General features: G+C 44.5%; 1 protein-coding gene across 1 annotated transcript in view; it reads left to right on the forward strand.

The window, feature by feature from the left end:
• Positions 1-13,369: 13,369 nt before the first annotated feature.
• Positions 13,370-25,001, forward strand: part of LOC135917883 (uncharacterized) — a 48,683-nt gene continuing 37,051 nt past the window's right edge. The window contains exons 1-2 of the mRNA XM_070527852.1: positions 13,370-13,397; positions 13,527-13,697. Of these exons, the coding sequence (XP_070383953.1) occupies positions 13,388-13,397; positions 13,527-13,697 (181 nt within the window). The 5' untranslated portion in view covers positions 13,370-13,387. The remainder of the gene's footprint in view (positions 13,398-13,526; positions 13,698-25,001) is intronic.

Consider the following 25,001-nt stretch of genomic DNA (forward strand, 5'->3'; position numbering starts at 1 on the left):
GCGTTGTGAGGTACAGGAAATCGCATCACTCGTGCCGCTGCTTGCGCGTTCGTCCTCGTCTTCTTCCACATAGCAGCCACATCGATGTCTCTAATCATGCCAAAAAAGGCACAGGTAATTATTACAGAGGTAATTAAGGTACTCGAACCCTCGACCTTCAGTGGGAGTCGAAACCATGACCTTCGGTGAGAGAAAACAAGTAATAAGAAGTAACAACGCATTCGAATGAGAATGTCAAGTAACCTAATGGATATCTCGGGAGCACAGGCTTTCGCCTTCACCCCCATTGGCATAAGCTAACGTGACTGTCAAATTTTTTTGTGATTGTGGGTGATAATGAAGTTTTCCTAAATTGCGTTTGAGTACAAAATAGCCCTGCAGTGCTCTTCTAAAGAGCATAGCTTTCTGTGACTCTTCCACGCGTTTTCTGGGTGGTCGGTGGTGGTTGAATTTTTATAGCTGACTAAACGCTGCTTTCTGCCTCCGCATTGCGGTGGCGGTGGAAAGAAAACTGCTCGTGTACTCAGATTTAGGTGCTCGAAATTAATCCGGAACTCAACGCTATGGCGCACCTCATTGCCCCGTGTTTTGCTTGGGGATGTGAAACCTCACATTAGATCATTTTAAGCATGATAATATCTCTCATACCTTTGAGGGTCCTGGATTAAAACTTGGGGAAGAAATGAGAACATATGATGCTCACGCCATTTATTCCATTTTTTAACATTCAGCCGTAAAATTATGTTCTGCGTATTAAGACCTCGTTCCAACTGTACGAAACATCGTGTTCGCCAATATTTCTGATTATATTCATTCCACCACGGCGCGTATTTGACATTTTGTTACAAACTAGCGCTACAGTTTAAATGGCACGCTAGGTATATTGCTTTTGTTTTGAGATGGCCCACAAGCAACTGTACTAGTTTGCGGTCAGTGCGTGCAAAAACACCCAAAAGCACGCTGTGTAGCCATATCGCATGAAACGAAAGACTAACGCGTTAATTATTTCAGCGTACACCACCGTATTAACTACCGGCTGCAAGACCGACGGGAGATATTGCTCAAATATGCCAAAAAAGTACTACTACAACGAAACCTTACATCGTTGTGTAGAGAGCCTGGCAGACAATCTGTGTACCTTGGGTTTCGTTACATACCGTACGGAGGAGGAGTGCGACTGGGGTTGCCGGTCAGGTTTGTAAAACAAACTTTTCTGCTACAGATTTATTTTGTTTTTAATAACTGCTGACGAACGGGGAGGCAGGCAAAATGAGTCTCGTATACCAAGACACAGTTAAATAACAGAGGCTAGCACTTTGCTCATTTAATACGCACACGCATGCACCGCAAACACATGGACATACCAAGTCTACAAATGAAAAATCAACGCAAGTCAAAGCAATACAATCGATATTTAAGCAATGCAATTGGTAACTAGTGCGGCTGACCCAACTGCACCCGCATGGAGTAATCGAAGTTCATGTCATTACACAAATAGTCTTGACACCATGTACTCAATATATGTAGTCTTTGCAAGTATCTACAAACCAAATTAATTACATTGTGGTCTACGAGGAAATCCCGTGGTGCTGTTATGGGTATATCTGTGTTTAACAGAACATGGTCATGCATTATGTATGGCTACTCTTCTGAATCAAGACCAAATCCTGCTGCACAATGACTGAATGCGACCCAACTGCACCTGCGATGAGCAATAGAAGTTCATTTCATTGCACAAGCAGCCTTTACACCGTACACTCCACATATTTAGAGTTTGCAAGGATCTACATATCAAGTAAATTGCATTGCTGTTCGCGAGGAAATACCGTGCTGCTGTTATGGGCTCATCTGTGTTTAACAGGGCAAGACCATGCATTGTGTATTGCTAGTCTTATGAATGAAGGTCAATTCCTGCTGTATAATGACTGAATGTGACACAACTGTACCCGCGTTGAGTAATAGAAGTTGATGTCATTGCATGAGAAGACTTGACACCTTGCACTCAATGTATGTAGAGTTTGCAAGGATCTACAAATCAAGTGAATTACATTGCTGTTAGCGAGGAAATACCGTGCTGCTGTTGTGGGCATAGCTATGTTGAACAGGGCCAGTGAGTGCCAAACATATGCAGTGCTAACATATGTTTTGGCACTGAATATACTCCGCCTCGAACTGGCGCTCTCGCACGCAGATCGCTGGCAGCGGTAGGCACCTTCGCGGCTACGCTAGGTCTAGCAGCGTCGAGGTTCGCCATTGAGCTTTTTGCCGTTCGGTTCCGTGTTTTCATTGAAAGAATTTGCTGCTGCCAGCAATTGCACCAACTCCGCACATTTGTAATCCTCGCGATTGGCTTCGACGCTCTGAAAGAACGACGCGTTGCAGAATGCTGCTTCTTGAAAGTCAGCTTCGCCTTACTACAAAATTGTTACGCGGTGAAGCACACACAAAATACTGCGGTGAAGCTTAACGCGTGCGGGAAGGGGCAATTGTTACTGGACACGGTATGTATTCCTCATGCACACGTGCACCAGCCATCTCATGTCACAGTACGGCGACCGATATGCCTAATAAGTGTACCGAAAGGCCTTCAGAGCTTTTTCGGATGTGCCTGTGTCGATTTTAGCCCTTAAGACCAGTAAAAGAAATCTATTCGTTTTTTCGGATGTTTTCGCGGCCCCTAAGGAGTCCAAAAAATCGGCCGTTGATTGTACAGCTGACCAAAAGGATGCTTCAAATCGGTCCACGGGCGAACGTGTGGCGGAAGGAGCATGAGAACAGAAAGTACCAACGCATTGAGGAATGAATGGGGAAGGAGGTGTGCCGCCGTTTCTTTGGTAGGGTTCGAGATAAAAAAAAAAGGTGTTGCCTGACGCTGAGATGCAGGTGTCCCTCATCTAAACCAAAATAAGCTATTTCAAGCAGCAAAAGGCCACACTTAGGCGTTTTGCGCTAGATGAGAGTATGTCAGGACAGTTGAGCTTGACTTTCGAGCAGCTGAGAGAAAGTTACTTGTGGCATAGTTCGGGCCTCAAATCAATGAGCTTGCTATTATTTGATAGAATTAATAGCAAGCTAATAATAGCAAGCTAATAATAGCAAGCAAGAAATAATAGCAAATAATAGCTCGCCGCAGGAATGAGTGGCTAAGGGCTGCGCTATAAAAGAAAACTATGTGCGCGGTGCCCAGAACGTATTCATCATACCTTACAGGCCCCTATATAGATCATGGTGTAAGGGGGCAATATAACGTGAACAAAGACCAAACACTCAAGAAAAGAGATCATGAGATGCGAACAAACACTGACGCCAAGGGCAACATAGGTGAAATTACTTCTGCTTAATAAATGAAATAAAGAAACGCAAATGAATGCGAATGAAAGTGGATGAAAAAACAACTTGCCGCCGGTGGGGAACGATCCCACAACCTTCGCATCCTCGGTTAACCCCCTTCTAGTTCATCACGAAAACAGAGTAACATGAACAATTATTTTGGAAGCAGAGTTGCAACAATAAAGAAAGATGCACTACAACGAATGTACTATTTCAACAGCACTTAAACACAAAATGAGTCAATATGCAACACGTATTTTAAAATAAACAACCTCACAGAAGCGAAGAGAAAGAAAAAAAAGAACATTTGTATCACAGTGCATAAATAAAGGAGCATAATGTTAATATAAATGTTCGCGAAAGAGCTCGCGATCTATAATGTATACAATGGCAACAAAAAGGTCATTCTAAGTAGAATTACACGATTCAAAGCAGATAGGATAAAGGAGCGCGCTTTTCCAAGGATACGTTGAAAGCTTAGGGGAATACGAAATCATCCTTACATGCACTGCGGTCATTCGAGAGGAGTGAGGGTAGGCGGCCGAGCATACACGTATTTATGTAACAGACGTAAGATGGCTGCGGCACGACGAGGTTCGAGATGCTTAAGGGGAATGCTTATTAATGCGGAAACATTATAAGGCTCATGATGCGGAAAATCCGCCAGCGTGGCCGGAGATTGTACAAAAAGTCTCGTGGGGACAGAGAAAAAATTGAATTATGGTGTTTTACGTGCCAAAACCACTTTAATTATGGGGTTTTACGTGCCAAAACCACTTTCTGATTATGAGGCACGCCGTAGTGGAGGACTCCGGAAATTATGACCACCTGGGGTTCTTTAACGTGTACCTAAATCTAAGCACACGGGTGTTTTCGCATTTCGCCCCCATCGAAATGCGGCCGCCGTGACCGGGATTCGATCCCGCGACCTCGTGTTCAGCAGCCCAACACCATAGCCACTGAGCAACCACGGCCGGTCCAAAACCACTTTCTGATTATAAGCAGGCCGTAGCGATGGACTCTGGAAATATCGGCCACATGGGGTTCCTTAGCGTGCACCTAAATCTAAGTACACGGGTGTTCTCGCATTTCGCCCCCATCGAAATGCGGCCGCCATGGCCGGGATTCGATGTTGCGACCTCGTGCTCAGCAGCCCAACACCATAGCCACTGAACAACCACGGCGGGTGTCGTGATCACAGAGACGCGCTCGTACCACTGGTCGGGCGTTCGTCTTCTTCCAAAGCTGGCTCCGATGCCATGCATCATGCCAGTGTTCCCATACGCCGCGCGTCACGGCGCTGCAAGTCGGCGCAGTGATTTTGGTGAGCTCTGTCGTGCGCTAGCTCCGATGGACCAACGTTAGATTCCGGCTCCTCATTCAGCAGCTGTGCGCGGCTCCTTTGGAGCTTCACGCAAGTGCGTGAAAGAGGCCGAGACTCGCGACGCGAGAAATGCTGCCAGAAGGGTTCGTCCACGAGAGATGGCAGCTGCCCTGAAGGTACCGTCGTCTCCGAATTCCCGTCGTGCTCAGCGTTCTGCACCTATGAAAGAGAAGTGCCGAAACAATACTGACTGAAGAAAGCGTGAAGCTGATTTAAAGAAACAGAAGCGGTCTTCGGTCCCCGAATTAAGGCAACGTAAGGCCGAATCGAAGAAACGTAAGTGTGTAGAGGAGGCAACGACCAAGTGGAAACGTCGCCGCCTGCAGTTTACAGGAGCTAGCAACCGCTTCAAGAAAGCGCGCTTCTGGACAATCCCTTTGGAAGTGTGCGCTGCGTCGATGACAGATTGTAGTTCACCAAGGACTTGAGTGCCGTGAATGAAACCGCATATACCTTGCTTGGACAACACTTCGTGGACAGAGACCTGATCGCCTTCCAAGTTTGCCAGACTTGCGCTGCGTCCCTGCGGGAAAACAAGGTCCCGAATTACTCGACCTAAGCCTAAGCCTAAGCCACGTCATTTACCGCCGCTGAACTTGTTTACTGAGCGTCTCGTTTCTCCTTGTGTGCCATTCATGCAGGTCAGACGACTCCTTCTTTATACCGCGGCACAAATTTCCATCTTCAGACCCGTCGTCAACGTTCCAATCCACGTTCCTGAGATTACTTCATAACCGGCTCGAGAACGACAGACACATCCACATCCACTTCAAGCGACATATGGTTTACAAGGCATCTATCGTGCAAGGCATGGTAAAGAAACGAGACTTGATCTTGTGGCTCCAGTTTCTGTTGGAAACCGAGTTGTACCACTTCTACAGCATTAAAGTTTACATGAAAGCTTTGCCCAACATTTGTGACAATGAAGTTCGACTTTCAGAGGAGAAGGTCGAGTCCATGGGGGATTTTGATGATTCGGATGATTCCGTCAAAGTGGCTACGGTGGTGACTTTGGGTCAACAGACCCTCATAATTGACGACAACGAGACTTTGCATATTGCACCAGGTGAGTGCAGAAAGCCGATGAACATTGTGTTCGATGAACACGCCAAGGAGTTGTTATTTCCGCTGATATATCTTGGCCAAGCCAGGCTGATCAACCCCGAGGCACAACCAACACCATTGACAATGGCGTCTAGCGAATGCTGGCGGCTGGATCCTGGAAGCGCTTCTCCTTGCCCCTTTCTTTACATGGCGATGAAGGTGACATGTTATACTCTCGTCGTCATCGGCTACAACGTTTCGGAATAAACAAATGACACAAAACCTCGCCAAAGATCCGCTTGAAGACAAGCAGTTTGTGGAGACTGCCGTGTTTCATGAGATGACGTATGTGGAGAGCATATCGAACATCGTTACCTACCTGATCGCTAGGAAGCAGGAGGTCTTTGCCATGATCCGTCAGTTTGGTAAGGCTTCTGTCCTCCTCTTCCTCTCCACGTCGGAGGTAAAGTGGGCGGGGCTCTTGGAGCTTCTCCAACGTCTTAAAATGCACCCATACTAAGTGATCCTTCCAGTGGAGAATCTGACTGCTCCAGCAAGAGAAGCATTGGTCAGTGACGATCCGTTCACATGTGCACTGTACTTACCGATTACATTACTCTGTCCATAAAGTCAGAGTAATCATGTCCATACTCATGAACAAGCAAATGTCTCCGTCTGGCCCATATTACGGATTGGAGTACTTCAAGCGTAACAAGTTTGAGCACCGAGGCAGTGAGCATGCCCACATTCAGCGGTGGCTAAACGGTTCGCCTGACGAACCTCTCGGTCATCATATGCCGCAAACTATCTATACGGCAGAAAAGCTCGTCTCTGGGGATCTCGGTCTCGTACCAAAACTTCGTTTCCAGACTTATAACGACACCCATACATGCTTCAAGAACGACACAACAAAGTGTCGCTTCAACGCTCCATTCTGGCCAATGGACAAAAGCATGATCGTAACACTGTTACTTGCACCGAATACAGCTGAGTAAACTGCTGAATGTGTCACACTGAAAGCTAAATCAAGGTAAGCAAGGTAAGCAAGACGAATACTGAAATTGCGGAAGGTTTGGACGAATCGAGTACAGCCATGTGGAAAACGTGTTTTGTGGAGTGGTATGAAGACCCAGACCCTCATTTCGAAGACATGGGCTATGCAGATTTCCTTACTGACATTAATTCGACTGGCTAAATTGACTCCAATGGATACTTTTGCGATGCATTAAAGGGGCGCTAAAAAGACTGATGAGTTTAGGCTAAGAAGGCATTGTACTAGAAGAGAAACTGTCCTTGTATGTTTAGTGCTATTACTTTTCGTAATAAGGCATTGTTTTTAAACTCAAGCTTAGCTAGTGTTGCGTTAATATGTTGACTATTATAAACAAAAACTTAGTTCAAATTTTCATTGAAAAAAATGCACGAAAACTGCAGCGCCGGTGCGCTCGGGGGGAGGGGGGGGGCGTCCGAGATTTTTACGTATATTTTCGCATTTGGGCCGTTGGTAGCTCACTAAATATTGTCACAACTTGCCCAATTTAGTGTTTTGGCTCTCTCACATTGCAATACTGTCGATCTCTACATATAAAAAAACTACCGAGGCTCGAGCAGACGTCTTCCAAATTTACGGTGTCGCAGCGAGATGCTGAGAGAACTTGTAACGATATTGCCTCTTTTCTGGCTTATCAAGCCATGGTAAGAGGCCTGTTTTTCTTTCGTATTGTCGGATGAAAATTTAGCGATAGAACTCAAATTATTTTTGTCTTTATGTGCTTTCAGAATAGTACTGACACATGAATAGCTGACATTTCAGCTGTAGAAGCTATACCACATGCTTATTGCACAGAAACAGCCCACAATATGCAATTATGAAGGCTGGGAAACTGAAGCTTTTGGATTTGACACGAACGTTGGTCTCATAATGCCAATTCTACCGGCAGCTAAATTATCATTATGTCTTAAGAAAGAGCAAAATTTGTGCGTTTAGTATAGCAGTGAGTTTACGTACGATGAGGCTGCTTGTAGTGTTGCGGCCGTTTCTCCTGACTGCGATTGCGTCCGGGAAACGCAGTGGTCGCCGAAATGTAGTGAGCCAGTGTATCATGGCGTCACCGCACATGCATCCTCCCCCTGTGTTCATGAAATCGACACTGATAAGTGGACAGAGTATTATAGTAAATTGTTTGTAGTGCTCTGACTCTTGCCACTGTTGTTTCTTATCCTTGAGACGACTTCGCCCTTCATTTCTCGCAAATATGGAGAAGTCAAAAACGTTTTCTCGGTATACGGCTTTGTTGCAGACAATTATGTTGTTTCTGTCAAGTTTTCATGCAACTTGTCATGCATCATGTCATTGCGGTGATATTGTCCACAGTGCCGCTGCCCATTTATAATTTCGCCAGAAGTTATAGAGTTACAGTTGATGCCTCACGTCTGAGTGTTTGTCGTTGTCTTACAGAAAGAGATTGCAAGCTTCTCGTCAATCCGGGAGAAAAGTGTGGACGTCCAGGCGGACTGATGTATTATTTCGATAAAAAGTTCATGGAATGTATTTTGTTTTATTATCAAGGCTGCGGAGGAAATGGAAACAGATTTCAGACACTTCACGAGTGTAATGTCGTCTGCAGAGGTGCGTAAAGACTATGTGTCCAACTGTGCTTCAATGCACAAACCTCTCTTAAATGTATTAAAGGCACTGTGCGAACGAGACTTCCGGTCGCTGTGGGCTCGTGGTGGGTCTTTTGTAGCACTTCGAACAATATGAAGTGCAAGAACCTGAAAAAAAAAATTACCCTCTTCTTTCTTTCCGATTCCTTCCGTGCATAACTGAAACAGAAACACGAGATGCAAAATCCCCGAATCAACTAAAGACGCTGTCTCATATTTCTTTATTTAAAAACATGCCAAACATAGCTCTCATTACGCAAACCTTCACCTCATTTGAATAAAATTTGTTGAATTTGAGCGAGGAAGTTGAATTCCATGAACTACTGGAAGCTATAAATTTCTATAGGGCCATATACTTTTAAAAGAAGTGGAAAAATCAGCGTCTAAAGGAACTAAATTCAAGCACGAAGTTTATCGAACTATGCAATGAAAACCTACACTGCCGTTCTCTAAACTGCATCTGTTAGACCCTCTCAAGCGTACAACTTTGACATACGAGTTCATAGCGTGTGTGAAATTGTTGTAATGTATACGAACGGCTAGCAAAAGTCCTACTAATAATTAGTCGTATATTTAAAAGAGATGTACAATTCATGATTTATGTCTACATTAAATGTACTATAGATGTCTCGACAGGTGCAGTTCACAAAATTGACAATTTCTAATACTGAGGTACGCAGTTCGAAACCAGATGTTTCAGTTTCTTCTTGCTACTGGATTCAGCGGTTTTTCTAGAGGTTACCCACAGACTTCTGTTCCATGAAAAACTACGTCACGTCAGACATGGCGGCGCCAAGCTTGGTCGCCTAAAGCCAAGTGGCTATCTATTTCTGGCCAATACTTCACAGGATGTGAGTGGTGCTGTAGACTTTTGCTACCCTTTATCTCATCTCGAGAGCGAAGTTCGTGAGTTATCTCGATCTTCCTCACGTTAGTTCTCTACAGCGGTGACATGAAGACCTAACTTGGAATAACACAGCATACGGATCGTTTTGTCACTGGATTGGATAGAGTGGCTTCAGTTAGCGTATGCTCTTATGCGTTCGCTGCAGTATGTGCATTGAAGCAATTTATATACTGGCATACATAAACGCGAAAGTGCGTCGAAACGTATAAGTTTATATACACAGTGGTCTCAAATGATTTCACGCTATTGCACGCGTCTTAAAACTGTGCTAACTAGCGGAAGCCTCAGCACTATGACACGACAGAGACGAGGAACGTCCGAACAATACTGGCCCTTTCAGCTTTCGTTTGCTTGTGGACATACAGTTTCTCACAATATTATTTACAGGGAAATCTAGGCCCACCATTTACTAGTCGATCGAGCGAGAAGGGCAGCTAAGGTCGCTGGACGATCTGGACTGAGAGGACCACCCACTGCGTAGCGGAGGAGATACCTATGATCGCTTTGTTCGCGTGCTGTTCTGCGTAAAATTATTCCTCTCTCACTATGCGAGTTTCCTAACGGGCGCTGGGCTGTCATGAGAACGATGTTATATGGTTGTGCGAGGCTTGGACTAAAACGTGGATATGGCTACACAGAGAAAGCTTTCGTAAAATAATATATTTGTAAATGGCTATAAATCGCACTTATTATATCTTTTAATTAAGCTATACTCAATTACAATGCACAATCAAGGGATGAAAAGCAACAACAAACGACAAAATTTCGAAAGGCGAGCGCCGACTTTGTCATCGGTCCTCCAACTTTAACGGCCGTCTGATACTTTTTAGGATTAATTTAATTCAACATGCAAAGCAAAGTCCGGTATGCTTGTGTGTAGTAAAAAAAAACAAAAATTGCTTTTTTACTTGTGGCTTTAGTACAATACGCATTATTGTGACAGACGGAATGCTGTTAGGGAGGCAAAGCAAAGTCCGGTATGCTTGTGTGCAGTAAAAAAAACAAAAACTGCTTTTTTACTTGTGGCTTTAGTACAATACGCATTATTGTGACAGACGGAATGCTGTTAGGCAGGCGCGCCTTCGAGAAAGGGAGAGAGAGAACTTTATTTGGTCTATTAAAGGTTTAGCGTTCGGTCTTCGTCTTCATCGCTGCAAAGTGCCCTGGCTGTCCAAGGATGATGCTTCTCCGAAGCCACCACATGCCATTCCCTTGCATACAACAGCACCGTAACGCCAGTTCTCCTTAAAAGTGATATTGTAAAGAAAAGCTCTGTGCTCATGGAAACTCGGGTCGTGGGGTCTATCTAAACGCTCATTCACATTTACCAACACACAAACCTATCAGAACGCTTCCATACATCTTGATTCCCAAACGCACTTATGGGCCAGAGAAACTTTACCCTCTACCTGCCGCGGTGGCTTAGCGGCTATGGTGTTGCGCTGCTAAGCATGAGGTAACAGCGCTGTAACAGTGCTAGTCTCATAGACTTTGGCCATCAGGCAACCAGTTGCTACTACCAATAACAATCTTTCAGTTGCATTTATGTAGGTTTGTCACAGGCACGCACGGGCAGAAGAGGCAATACTGCCAATGCCACCGGGGCTTGTGGTCCTAACGTGGGTTCCAGGGTTACACATAGGAAGGAGGAATAAGAGAGAGAAATGAAGACAGGGAGGTTAGGCCATTCATAAAACTGCTGGCTTCCATGTGTGAAGTAATGGGTAAAGTCAATTAAAAAATGACTGTGGCTTAGCTAAGGTTAAGCCCAGGATGCGAAGCATACTAGCCTTTATTTTAACGCGACAGCGTTAAGGAGCTCGTGTCGCAGAAAAGCCGGTGTCGTCGGCGTCGGCTCAGGCGTGCGGCGCTTGCTCAGGCGCACATTTCGTTGTCGCGCCGAACGCTGCGTTGCTCGACGCTCACCGCGTCCGATGCGGGGCGCGTAGTCGCTGCGCCGTAGCAAAGCCACCTAGAAACAGTCTCTGTAGCACGCCGCAACCTTCGCTTCTCATTCCAACGAGCAGCTCTGTCTCCAGGAGGCATCTCACCTCGTGAGTGTCTAGCAGAGACAAGCGCAGCTGCTTATATACCGCCGCGACGCCGCGAGCGACGGCGCGAGTTGGAGCCCCGTTTCTCCTCTGTCGTGACGTCACGGTGTCACGTAGTATTGAAGGCGACACCGCCGCGCCTGAGGAGCTGGGTTGAGCTCTAGTAATATGCTTCGCATAAAAAATAGAAAGAGAAAAATACCAGGTACCTCTTGCTTATTATACTCCTATTTATCGTGGAGTGTGCGCGAGCCTCAGCTTCCGTGGTTACATAGTTCGTATCGAAAGTGAAATAACCTTACTTCTTTAATTTTGTGACTTTGTGACTTTCGACAGTAGAAAAATTCATGGCCCAAATAAAAAAAGTTTATCGAACTCACCACATATTATAGTACATTTGCTTGGGGAAAAGCGAGTCGTTTGCCTAGATGTACATACCTTCAGCAGCTGCGTAGTCTGTGATGAGAATAGGATACAAGATGGGAAACGCGAAGTCAGCCAGGATCCTTTCTGCTACTCCTCTAATTCACCTTCGCTCTCACTCTGGTAGCCTGCGTTATTCGCGCGTTCCTTGTCCAACTCGAAACCCGCCAAGCGTCTCAACGCGCCCTCTTGCCCGCGAAGAGCTCATCTCTAGAACGACCGCTCAGCGGCGTCCAATTGGACATCAATGCTTTCGCATTCACAACTCATAAGAAGTGCTAAGTGTCCTCAAATTATTTATTGCCATGGTTGAAAGAAAGGGAGAAAAAAAATGGCTGTGGCTTAGCTAAGGTTAAGCCCAGGATGCGAAGCATACTAGCCTTTATTTTAGTTGTTGAACCACTGTTTAGCCTGGTGAACTGCTGTTGCTTGGCTATATTTGGTTCGGCTAGACGAAGAAACAACTCATGCGTTACTCTGCTTCGCCTTCAAGAGTGGAACGCGACAGCGTTCCCATCGACCCTTCAAGGGGTGTAAGACAATGGGCTACGGCGCAGCGACTACGCGCCCCGCATTGGACGCGGTGAGCGTCGAGCAACGCAGCGTTCGGCGCGGCAACGAAATGTGCGCCTGAGCAAGCGACGCACGCCTGCTGAGCCTTAGAAACAGCTCGTTTCTAAGGCAACACCGCATTCACTAGAGGCGCTTTTGTACCGCTTTGAAGCATCGTACTCGTGGCTCAGTGGTAGCGTCTCCGTCTCACACTCCGGAGACCCTGGTTCGATTCCCACCCAGCCCATCTGGCAAGAGTTGAGCCAAAGCCACCTAGAAACAGTCTCTGTAGCACGCCGCAACCTTCGCTTCTCATTCCAACGAGCAGCTCTGTCTCCAGGAGGCATCTCACCTCGTGAGTGTCTAGCAGAGGCAAGCGCAGCTGCTTATAAGCAGCTCGCGCCGCCGCGAGCGACGGCGCGAGTTGGATCCCCGTTTCTCCTCTGTCGTGACGTCACGGTGTCACGTGGTATTGAAGGCGACACCGCCGCGCCTGAGGAGCTGGGTTGAGCTCTAGTAATATGCTTCGCATAAAACTGTCGTAAAAGGCGATTTACCTGAAATCCTGTTCGCGACAGACAAGTTCTTGGAGACATTGTTATAGTTTCTGCGCGATATTCTCACGTAGTAGTAACGGTAAAAAACACAGTAGCAATACTGTGAATGACCAAACTATCATTGGGCGAACCCGTGCATATAAAAACAGGCTACACTTAAAGTACAACGATAGCGACTAACACAGTAGGCGACTGTCGAAATCATATCTGCCGGTCAATTGAGCACGTCGGCTTTTATACACGAGTCATCAAAGGTTCCAGAGTAATCGGAAGTCTGGAGCAAAGTCTGGAAGTCGAGAGACCAGACCGATAACGATAAAAGTTTAGAGGCGAGAGACTGCATTGTAAGCTGGTAAAGGTAACCTCGCATTGGCATGAGAAGCATTCATCCGCGCGCCATGGTAAATGTCAAGGCGACCACCAACAAAAGAGTGGACGATCCGGTGCACATCAACGATAATAACTACCTGAAATGGGCAATCGTAAGAAATGCGCCCTGCATTTGCATAAGTTTTCTTTTTTTACTATACCTTGAAGCATGTTTTTCGAAATAAAAGGAAAACAAAGCTCGTTGTACTGACTTTGTACGTTATTTGTACTTTGTACTTCAGGTGTGCGTTGCGTAACGCCTCCCTCGGATGACCCCGATGTTTGTGATCCCTCGAGACCTGTGTACCACTACAGCAGCTGGAGTGGCAGCAGTGAGTGCGTATTGATCCACAGGTGCCACCGACTTGGGGCAAACTTTAAGACCAAGGCAGATTGTCGGCAGACATGCCTGCGTGAGTCTTCTTCTGTGAGCTACATCTGATTTCCGAATGGGTTCCCTTTCACATGACTGAATGAACAGAACGTAGTATTTGTTCAAATGAACAAAGAAAGAAACAGACAGGGCTTCTTGGTTAGGGTGTAAAAGACTCGAAAGGATCTGAAGAAAGTGACAGTACAGGGCAACGCCTTTTGTGCCATAACCAAAATGAACCAAGTAGCAGGTAGGAATAGGCTTCTTGTTAACATACTTTTCGCCAGCAGTGCTTGTATGTGAGCCAGGCGTGCGGGTTGGCCGAAAGTACGAAAACTTGATCACTTAAAAATCGTCGACTCCTGTGAATGAGCTCACAGACGAGTTGCATAAAAAAAGTTGCAGTTTCGCCAGAAAGGCGAAGCATTGTTTACGATAGCAAATTAGTAGACAGCTATACGAAGTAAGGATCGGCCGTATAAGCTTGTAAACATTCACTTACTAACTATATAAACTGACAAGCATGGTGTCATGCACGCACTAGCAAATATGAACGCATCTCACTCGATTACCGTGCACACTAGCTGTCAAAATACTGGAGTGAGGAAGCGCGACAGCAGCAGCGATCTAACTGACCTTCGTGCTGCTTTTCGCTTAATCGCGAGCTAAGCTGCGAGAACACTGCACACTGGAAGTTATCTGCACTCGGCGTACTATGTTCCCACCACAGATTGCTTTGAACATATGGCTCGCATGGCCGCACGTTGCCGCGCCATATGCAGCCGCCCCCGGAGTAGAGTGCTCCCCCTTCCTTCCCACCCTGCAGTACCTTACGCGCGATGGAACACGGCGCGCTACATACCCACTTTCCTCCCATGCGCGCGCGAGTTTCAGCCACCACCGTCGGCTCACTCTTGCACGCTTTCACTCGCACATAAATCATACGGCGCACGGCGACAATGTTATCGCACTTCGCCTTTATATGGAACATTACGGCGACGCGCACGGCAGCGATGACGTCGAAAATGCGCCTGAGTGTCCATATTATTGTTATCGCAATAATAAAGCTGCAATGTACAAATACATGCACGTAAAGAAGCAGACAAGGCGTAAAGCTGACTTCCAAAAATGAACAGTTTATTTCATACGCCAAAGAGCGCGAAGGCGAAAGTCTACACGCTCAAGAGACATTCATTAAATGACTTGACATTAACATGATATTGACTTCTAGCGCGAAGTGAAACACGGACACAGAAAGGAGCAGACAGGACGAGCGCTAACTCTCAACTAAAATTTTATTGAAACGAAGAACATATATATAGGTGATTGCAAAAACCGTAGCATCAGAACATGACAATGTAAAAGCATCAGTTAAACATGTCAGTGGGTATGGAAGTCAAAGAACAAAAATTCTCATCAAAAACAAGACATTCTCATTCTAATGCTTTGTTATTTCTTACTAGTTGTTTTTACGACGAGAGGTCGCACGTTCAAGCGCCTTAATTGATGTTACCTCGATTACCTGTGCCTGAATTAACTTCGCCCTAATTAACACCAAAGGTCGCGGGCTCGCCTACCACCAGAGGTGGTGGGTTCGAGAGCCTTAAATAAATATGTATTAATTATCTGTGCCTTAACTTCGCCTTTACGCCAAAAGTCGCGGGTTCCACTCACACATAAGCTCGAGGGTTCAACTCCCACCGAATGTCGCGGGTTCTAATGCCTGAATTAATTACATCTTAATCAAACAATGAGTACGGTGAACCGCGCACCACCAAAATTGTTGCGAGAGCGTTGCTTGCTCACTCATAGAAGACGATGACGACGGTGACCAGCACACCATCAAAATTATTGTGTGAGGGTTTGCGTATAGGTAAGACACGGTGCCGCTGAGGTCACCTGACTGTTCAGGCCATTCATGTTGACGGACATCACTGCTCTATGGCCGTGGTATTTTATCGCCGCGTACAACTGATATGTCCTGATGTAGACGTTCTCGAAAACCGTGTTGTGCAAACAATGTCAGCTTTGCTGCTTCCTCTAGTGCTTCTACTGCTTCCTAATTTGCTTCTACTACTTCTACTACTTCCTCCGCACACGCTCCAATAATGTGTCGTGGGGTGCGATAACGGCGTCATTTCTGAATGGCCACCAAGGCGACTTCATGTTGCGTCTATAGGGTTCCGAATGCTCCCAGCGTGTGACAGACTAGAGCGGTGGGGCATAGCCCCATCTTCGCTCTGACCCAATTGCCCCCTTCAAGAATCCAACAAGCATGTGTGTGCTGCTGCAATGCGTCATTGCTAGGGTATTTTGGAGGGCTGTGCATGCTGGTTTCCGTGGCCTTGGAGTTAACTGCTTTATTACATCTGGTCGCTTCTCACGTGGGCGCTTTGCGCGAGTTTTGATTGCTACTGGGGCCCGCTACTGGGCAACCGGTGCAATGCAGCTGCCGAGGGAGATCGTCGCCGCGCTCTGTTTCTACTTCTCGAGAGGCTCTAGTTTGAGCTACTGTTGTTTCTGTCAGAGGAGTTCCTTCGACACTGGTCATGCCGTTTGCTGTCAGTGGCTGATGGACTCGTAGGTTTAATTTTCGACCTGCTTGATTATTGTAACCAGGCCATGAAACGTATTCACTGAATATACATGTTTGTAGGGGCCCATGATTTCGGTGTGCTCTCGTATGCATGATCATCTTTGTATGTGCACATTCAATATCATCGCTACAAAACTATGAGTCACATCATCATTGTACATAAATGTTGTGTACACTGTATTTATTGAACATGATTTTATGTAACGTGACAATTAGTTTATGTGTAACTGCGTTTCCGCGGGTCCATGTGGTTATACGTTAGCGAGTGTGGACTCAGACACTTTTTTCAAAACGTGCCATGTATACAATGCTCCGAAGTTTGTATATGTTATCGTCCTGGTGGAATTGGGCCGTCATTGTGACTCAGTGTTCCTATCGTTTTTGTTGAAATTCACGACGGTCACTTTTCGCGTTGATGAGACATGTAAGGCTTTCGCGTTCATAAAGATCTTATGTCTCTGTGGTTGCATGCTTCAGCTTTAACACATACCACGAAGTAGCTAGCCCCTACGACTTGATCATCTACAGACAGAAGTAGAATAAGCTTCGTCTAAATAATGCAGTATGTCGAAGGTCCTAAATGAAGGATGTCGACAAGGTTTGCTGATGTGTAAAGTTTGAGGTGGGCGAATTTATTCAGGGAATAACGGCCGGCCGTAAGCTGCAAAAAAATATCCGGTGAAACATTTGAAACAATTTTGTACGAACATACATGACACGTGCTCGATTGCGCCAAGCGCAGGAGGAGTTTTTAAACATTTTTTATCTCTATAGGCCGAATGCAACAACATATTGGACAGCGTAGAATGCATAGTTTCATATAGTGTGTATACAGAAGACCTTTCGTGAAAAACTGGGCGTTTTAGATAGGTGCAGAGGCGCCAGGAACAGCTCGCGAAAAGAAACTTTCTGGACACCAGACTGAAAAAAAAGAAAAACGCCGCAAGTACCACTCACCGGAAGTGACACAGGACCTAGAACGCGCGGCTCTTTGGAATGATCTCCAAGATAGGACGACCTCCGTGGCTGCCAGTGGTAGGCTGAAGAATGTAGCAGGCGGGGCGCTGCAACTTTTGTCAGAGCAGCATCCACCAGGTGCACTCGTCGTCTACTTAGGCGCTGTTTGAAGGCTGCTAAAAAGAACACTGTACAATTACCTGTCCTGCGACTTTGGCAAGATTGGTTCAGTGGGATACACAATTCATTTATAACAAATAAAGGCAAAATAAAATTTATTTACAGTCGGTCTTTAAAGAGCGGCGCACACCCAGAGACCGAAGTTGACATGAAAGAGGTTAGTTGAAGCACGGACTATACTCAGTGGCACATAACCAGTTACCCGTGCAAGTTCCCATGAAAGAGGTCAATTGAAGTGCAGCAGGTATACAGCGTCACCCTTAGTGACCCAAGTTGGCCTGACGATCGGTTTAGAAGTCTTTTCGCTCATTACAGCAGCGCGATGATCTATAACATTAGGCTAACCATGGACTACCCAATTACCCGAGTTCGTGTGAAAGAGGCTACGTACGAACCAGTTCCCCAAAGACTAGTAATCGCGTTAGAAAAATACCTTGAGTATGTTGCTATGACCTTTAGAGTTCTTTGCTCCCTCTAAACAAATACATGTTCAAAGCAGACATTTTTAGGCAGCCAGGCATTTAACCGATATGAATTTTCTGTTACATTTGGAAGAAAGCATGACATTTTTCTGATTGTTGGCAGCAGACTTTCTGTTCTTATGCCGTTAAGGCGAATAGCATTCTTGTCATTGTCAGGGCAATTTTCTTTCGGGCTATTTATATGGCTATCTCATCAAAAACAGGGGCCTCTCCCGAATATTGTGCAGTCTCAATGTGTGGGCCAATCTCCAAGGTAGCGCACAGTCTAAAACATATGGGCCGTTTACATGAGCTACTATGAGCTACATATGAGCTACATATGTGCTACTGCTTATGTGATGCTGCAGTGTAGCATAAGCAGTGGCACCCGTGGGCCCAAAACAGTAGCACATAGCCATGGGTATGTGAATACAGAGGGTTTTGCGTTGCTGGCTGTCTGTGTACAAAATCACAGCGAAGCAAATATGCGCCCCAAAATGAGACGTGTGTGCTGCAAGAAAAGCCCGGAAACAACTCAGCACATCGCAGTGGAATGAATCGAGCGAGACCCGAATCCAGTGTCTACGTTTCACACGCGTTGGGATTCAAAAAAAGATGAAAGGATTAACTGGTCAGCAGTTGACATAAGTAAGACGTTTAGAGTATTGGTGTTGTCGACACACCATTTCAGAGATGCCGATAAACATAATCTTCGAAGCGTGAGGAAGGAGCCCTGATGCACTAAACGCCTTATGCACGACATGTTTCGGCTATTGACAGGATTGCACCGGTTCGATTTGGGAAGTTCCCTGCCCGTGCAACTCGAAGCACTCATGCGCTTAACCATGTTCTATTCCAACCACGCTTGAGCAATTTTAAATTTTAAATTTCCCCATCAGCGTTCGGACCTTGGAATGGTGTTGACGTCGCACTTCGGCAATTACATCCCTCACAATTACCGAAGAAAATTCATCGTCATATGTCCCATTAGATCTAAGACCTGCTTCTGTATTGTTTAATTCCGATGTATGTACCCTCCAATACGCGATTTTTAGACGCAATATCGTTTTTTCATGACTTACTCGTATATGTAACAATCTCTTGCTTGCAAACTCACGCATTTCGGGTTTTGTATGCATGCCAATCCATGCTGTGTGTCATGTTTGATTTATTACCTACGTAAGCAACTTCTGTACCCACCCCTGCAATATCTTGCACTGAGACGGTAGCGTATGTAATTATTACAAATTTTAGAATATTCCGATAGTCATAATACATTTGTTTGCCCGAAATATCAAGAAATATTATTTGTGCGAAAAAATCCGCAAGCCTGAACTCACACAAATTTCCATAAACTTTACAACTTTGTAGCTGTAGAAGACAAAATGTTACGATTCTGTAAATTGCATCTATCACAACACACGAAAGAGGCAAAACTGATCTCTTATAAATGACTTTTAAGTGCACTAATAATTTCTGAGTCCAGACATTTGCAGAATTGGCAGAAACAGCGTCATATGTGTATATTTATTGTAAACAAATACTGATATTTGTCCAATTTACACGATGCAGCACGAAAGAACAAGATAATAAAGATGTACGTTATTAACACTGAATTATGGAGTTGGAAACAATATACCTTCATTTTTCAATTACCGATTCTTGTCATTTCCGTAGAAATGTTAGAGCCTTAAATATAAGTCCTTACATTTCTCGTAAATATGGAAATGAAATGTGAACGTAAATATTCCTAAACTCATTGCAAGGAAGTAAGAATTTCATGTAAGACGTTAACTATAACATTGTGTTTAAGATGGTCCATCTGTTTATGAATTATAATTAGTGAAAGCAGGGGCCCTATAACGTAAAACTTCCAATATGTTTCTATTCCAATCTCCTGACGTCAAATTTGCGTAACCACTGACGCAAGCACCGGGCGGTCACCCGCAGGGTTGTCTGAACAGACCAATCAAACTCTCTCCTTGTTCACAGGAGGTCACTTTTGTTTGCTTGAATAACGAATAACATTGCCTACACTGAGCGGCTTGTCTAATCTAATTGGCTGACAAGAGGCGAGGAGAACGCTCAAGTGGAGAGGGATTCACTGGGGCATAGCCAGTGCACTGAAAATCGATAACCGGATGAAGAGGGTGGTGCCGGCGTCTGCGATTGGTCGGCTTCCCCTTACTTAGCTTGTGGTGGCTGGTCGAAAATCCCGGCGGCATGCAACGGAATCTTAAGAATGACGCTAAAACTGACCCTCAGCAAAGAAGAGTTGACAGAATGAGGTGGTTAACGTGCCGAAAGGGCTCGAAAACGTTACGCAGCCACGCAAGAAGTTTTATTATACGCAAATACACCCATGCTCTCCGGCAGGTGCGAGTAGCCGGCGTCTCAGAGATCGGTGGCAGCCATCTTTTATTCCTTTCGGAACGGGGTAGCCTGCGGCTATTCCGAAGAAAATTCAGTTTTGTTCGGCATATTAATGCATCTTTATCGCGTACACGTCACTTTGACGCGGTGAGTTTGTGCGGTTTTGTGACGTCGAGTGACAGGCAGGTGAAGTGGGTGCAGCCCAAAAACTTTTTACCAATAGCCGAGGGCTAATGGCGAAAAAGGGTCGAATCAGAAATAACGGTTTTTCTTTTTTCTGTCAAATAATGCATAATCAGTGCGTACACATCATATCAGATGGGGAGGTATCGCGGTTTTCGTGACCTCGCGTGACAGACAGATGAAATGGGCGTGGTCGAAAAAAGTTTTTGACCAATCGTGGATGGCTGATAGCAGAATTGGAATAGAAAAGTTTGGAATAGTTTTACGTTATAGCGCCCCAGCACGCAAAAGAAGGGACAGAGTGAATATTAGCCAAACACATGGGCGCTTTATATTCATAGTTGTTTTAACTTACCCCCAACAAACTAAAGCTCCAATTTCCCCATTAGTTCGAACTCCGAGAGGAAGAAGCGTCGCTGATTATCGCGACGTCTTTGAAGTACTGCGTGCTTTCGCTACCCCAAAAATAACAAAAACGACAATGGCCAAAAATATTTCATCTAATATTCAAAACGGCTATTCCAAATACTCGCTCTAGATGCGTGCAACATTCGAAGTTCTTTCTCACAGCACGAAGGGTTGCCCTTACAATCTCTTTGTGACCTGCATACATTGAATAATGTATAAATAATGGCCGGAGACTTGAGGAAGAGGGCAATGGAAAAGGAAATTGGGCGAAGTGGGACTGCGCTTCGGAAATTCCCGTAGACGTTTTCTTGTAGATTACGTATAAAAAAACATCGCCCCACTAATAAATTTGCTAGAACATCTGACGTACTAAAGCTACCACTTCTACGTTACTTATTTTAGCATGCTTGAAACTATCCTAACAGACGGATGTTCACGAAACATTTCCAAATTTCATCGTTTTCAGAGCCAAAAGCACGCCGGTTTTTTTCATGACCTTAATATACTTTTTCAGTAAAACCGACGAAGCCTCGGAAATCGGGAGCCTTGCAAAATGCGTAACGTGAAAAAAGAAAAGAATGACTGGACTGACTACGGTGACAGTGCGCCGGGAGAAATTCCACATATGCACGCCAAGCGAAGCCGTCACTGAGTAGTCAAACAAACAATAAATGTAATAAACGCAAAGAAGAAAACAACAGACGATTTCGTACTTTCATCGCACCGCCATCATGGCGATGTGTAGCTGTATGCATGGTCTTTCCTACGGATTCACTCGCGCTATAACAGCAGCGAGAGAGCGGCCCAAGGAACTTTCGCTTACGGGCCTTTTCAGTCTGCTGCGTTGGAACACAAAGCGTGTTTTAAGTTCTTCCACTGTGCGAAAAGTCTATTCTTAAGTTTTGAGATAAAAGACGTGCGAATTACGCCCTATTATTAATACATAAAATTTCTGTTATAATTTGCAATAATCGTGACTTGCAAAATTGTCATTATGTATAGAGGAAAAGTGTTCAAAATCTGCGGGCTTAGATTTTAACGCACTGCTCCTACTCTTTCTTTCTTTCTTTATTTATTTATTGTTTGTTTCACGGATTCTCTCCGTGTAGGGGGCAGAGGTAAAGGCAAAATGCCTGACAGAGCCTCTGCGCCCCTACAGTTCAAGGCAGCATGACATATCATTCACATACATATTTGTCGAACATATCTTTTACAGCACACAGCAACGAAAAATTCAATGATTCAGAACACATGTCTCCAAAGCATTACTTTTGATTCAACGGGATAGATTTCGAAAAAGCAGAAGATACATACGCAATAAGTATTACATAACAATAATATTGGCTTACACCAGAAGTCAACAAAGAAAATAAAACCATAGAATCACTTGCTCGAAAATAAGTAGCACATACAGTAAGTAGATCAGTAAATACAAACATTTCAGCAAAAAAAAAACGAAGGTTTAGACTGATACACAATGTAAATGCCGAAACAATGGCAAACATGAGTTACAAGCGCTGAAAAAAATCTAACATAACTGAGGTTACATGTGTTATCAGGGATGAGCACAAGTTACTCAAAATAAAAATGCAATGTCACTGCCCACTAATAGGTTTTTACAGTCATTTTTGAAGCTGTGGAAGGATTGTGTGTATTGTACGTAAAATGATTACTATTTAATATATTAATCGTTTGATAATTCAATGTTTGCTTTCCGTAATTAGTTCTTGTGGCGGGCTTTACATAGTGTGGTTTACGTATTGGGTATGAGGCGCAACTGTCGACAGGTATTGTGTGCAGCCTATTTTTATATATCCACTGGAGTAGTTTGAAATAATAAACTTGATCTGCTTTAAGCATGCTATATTTAATGAAGAGCGGTTTTGTTCGGAGTCCTCGTTTGTCACCCACATAGTTTTCACACATTCTCAATATTTTCTTTTGTACAAGGATTAGTTTGTTGCAGTTTGAAGCTGTCGTAGTTCCCCAGACTAAAATGCCATAACTGAGTTTTGAATAGAAAAGTGAGTAATATAATGTTTGTTTCAACCAGGTGGGTAGTATATTTTGTATTTTATACATGCAGCCAGTAACTTGAGATAGCTCACTTTTTAATTTGTCAACATGAGTATTCCAAGTAAGGTCCTCTGTAAACCATACGCCCAAGAACTTTTGCTCTGTAACTTGTTCCAGTAACGTGTCCTCAAAGTGCAGATGAACACATTAGGGGTCTCTTTTATTTGCTGGCTTAAAAATTATATATTTGGTTTTGCTTGTGTTTAAACTCAGCCGGTTGCTTTTAAGCCACCTGGAGAGGTGTAAGAGGTAACTGTTAGCTGATGATTCTATGACCTCTTTTGTAGTGCCAGTAAAGAAGATATTAGTGTCGTCAGCATACATTATTATTTCAGGGGAGTTTGGTATCGACGTTATATCATTTATGTATACAAGAAATAAGAGGGGTCCTAAGATTGATCCTTGAGGAACGCCATATTCGACTTTCAATTTTTGCGATACCAGATTGTCGACGCATACATACTGATACCGATTTGAGAGATATGATGTAATTAAATTCTGTGCTACTCCTCGAACACCATACGCAGCAAGCTTCTTTAAGAGGATATCGTGCTGCACAGTGTCAAATGCTTTTTCTAAATTCAAGAAAATCCCCAGAGTAAGCAGTTTGTTCTCAATATTTTCAATTATTTTGTCCTTTATGTTAGTTAAAGCTAGTTATATAGCAGCTAGTCGATATAGCAGCCAATGCTTTTCTTGCTCGCTAGAATTAGCGGGTTACGTCGGTGAGCAAAACCGAAAGTCGTCCAGGGCCTATGTTTGTAAACAGTGAAACAGTTCTGCACGGCTTCCGGGTAGGCACACATGAGCGCTTTTCTTGAAGAAATAATATTCCTTTGGGGCTGAAAGCGGAGCTCACATCTGCTGCAAGAAAGCAGTACTGGCGCACTTATTGCTGCAGTGTGGCGCACTTCCGTGGGTCAGTCTGCATTTGTCGTAGCAGAACGAAATACATAACTTGTGCTGCTACATTAACAAATGTGGCAAATTGGTTCTGCGGGAAACCACAAGGTGGAGAAAGGTTGATGAAAGAGAAAAATTGTAGTACCCCAAGCGTAGTACCAAGATATTTAACCTGGTACCCTTAACTTCCGGTCATTTACAATTTTCCCTTTCACTGCTACATAACTTAACGTCATACGTTTAATACTAGCTCCATAGACGTCCCGTCTCAAAACGAAGCATAAGTGCCAAAAGAAAATATTCTATTGCACTTTCAACAAAAAGGTGCATCTAAACGGCCTGGTGCACGCTCCGACAGCGACTGTCGGGTTTGCACTAAGAGAACCTGAATAACCAGTTTCTCACAAAATGACTAACTACAGTAAAGGAAAAATAGTGGTACTGTTAACAGGCAATTCTTCACTATTTAACCACAGCTTCCTAGCGTGTTAAATTCCTAATATTTTGAAGTGCAGAGAAGACTGTTTAGATGTGTTTACTGTTTCTGTGGGTCTTTTCCACATTCCGTAACACAAGTTACAGAACTTCGAAACGCAGGAGACACGGACGTGTACAGCAGCACCCGTGGTACCGTCTTTGTGGTGGTGACGCCACCTTGAGTGCAAAGAGCTAGAATTGCAGCGACCATGCTTTACCAATCTGTTGGTGCAAAGGCGTTGAAAGCAGCCATCCTTAGCCGTAAAGTACATGGGTTGTTCAATAAAGACTGAGACTGATGTTCTAAAATCTTTATTTACGAAAATAATTCATCGGCACTCTTATCCCTATCTATATTGTCCCCAGGAAGTTAAATTCACACTTCTCAGGCTTAGATACCATGAGTTTCTACCAGGCTTAGATACCATGAGTCTATCCATCTTTTCCGCGTAGGAGGTTTTAAAAATTTTTTGTGCCTAAGTATAACGGTTTCTCCAAAACTTCTTACTTTGTATGTTTTACGTCTGTTTTTTTTTCATTTTTATAAAGTGTAAATTGCCCTTCAGGAACATGGTATAAGGCACTTGGAGGAAATGCACAGTCTTTGTTACTTCAAACAATTTGGTAATGTGCTATCGCATTATTAATTTTCCCCTTCTTCTTTTTCTGGAGCCCGCTCGGCGCACCAAGCCAACACCACCTGGATAGCACAAGGCCTGTTTACTTCGAT

The sequence above is a fragment of the Dermacentor albipictus genome, chromosome 10 (assembly GCF_038994185.2).
Source record: "Dermacentor albipictus isolate Rhodes 1998 colony chromosome 10, USDA_Dalb.pri_finalv2, whole genome shotgun sequence".
NCBI lineage: Eukaryota > Metazoa > Arthropoda > Arachnida > Ixodida > Ixodidae > Dermacentor > Dermacentor albipictus.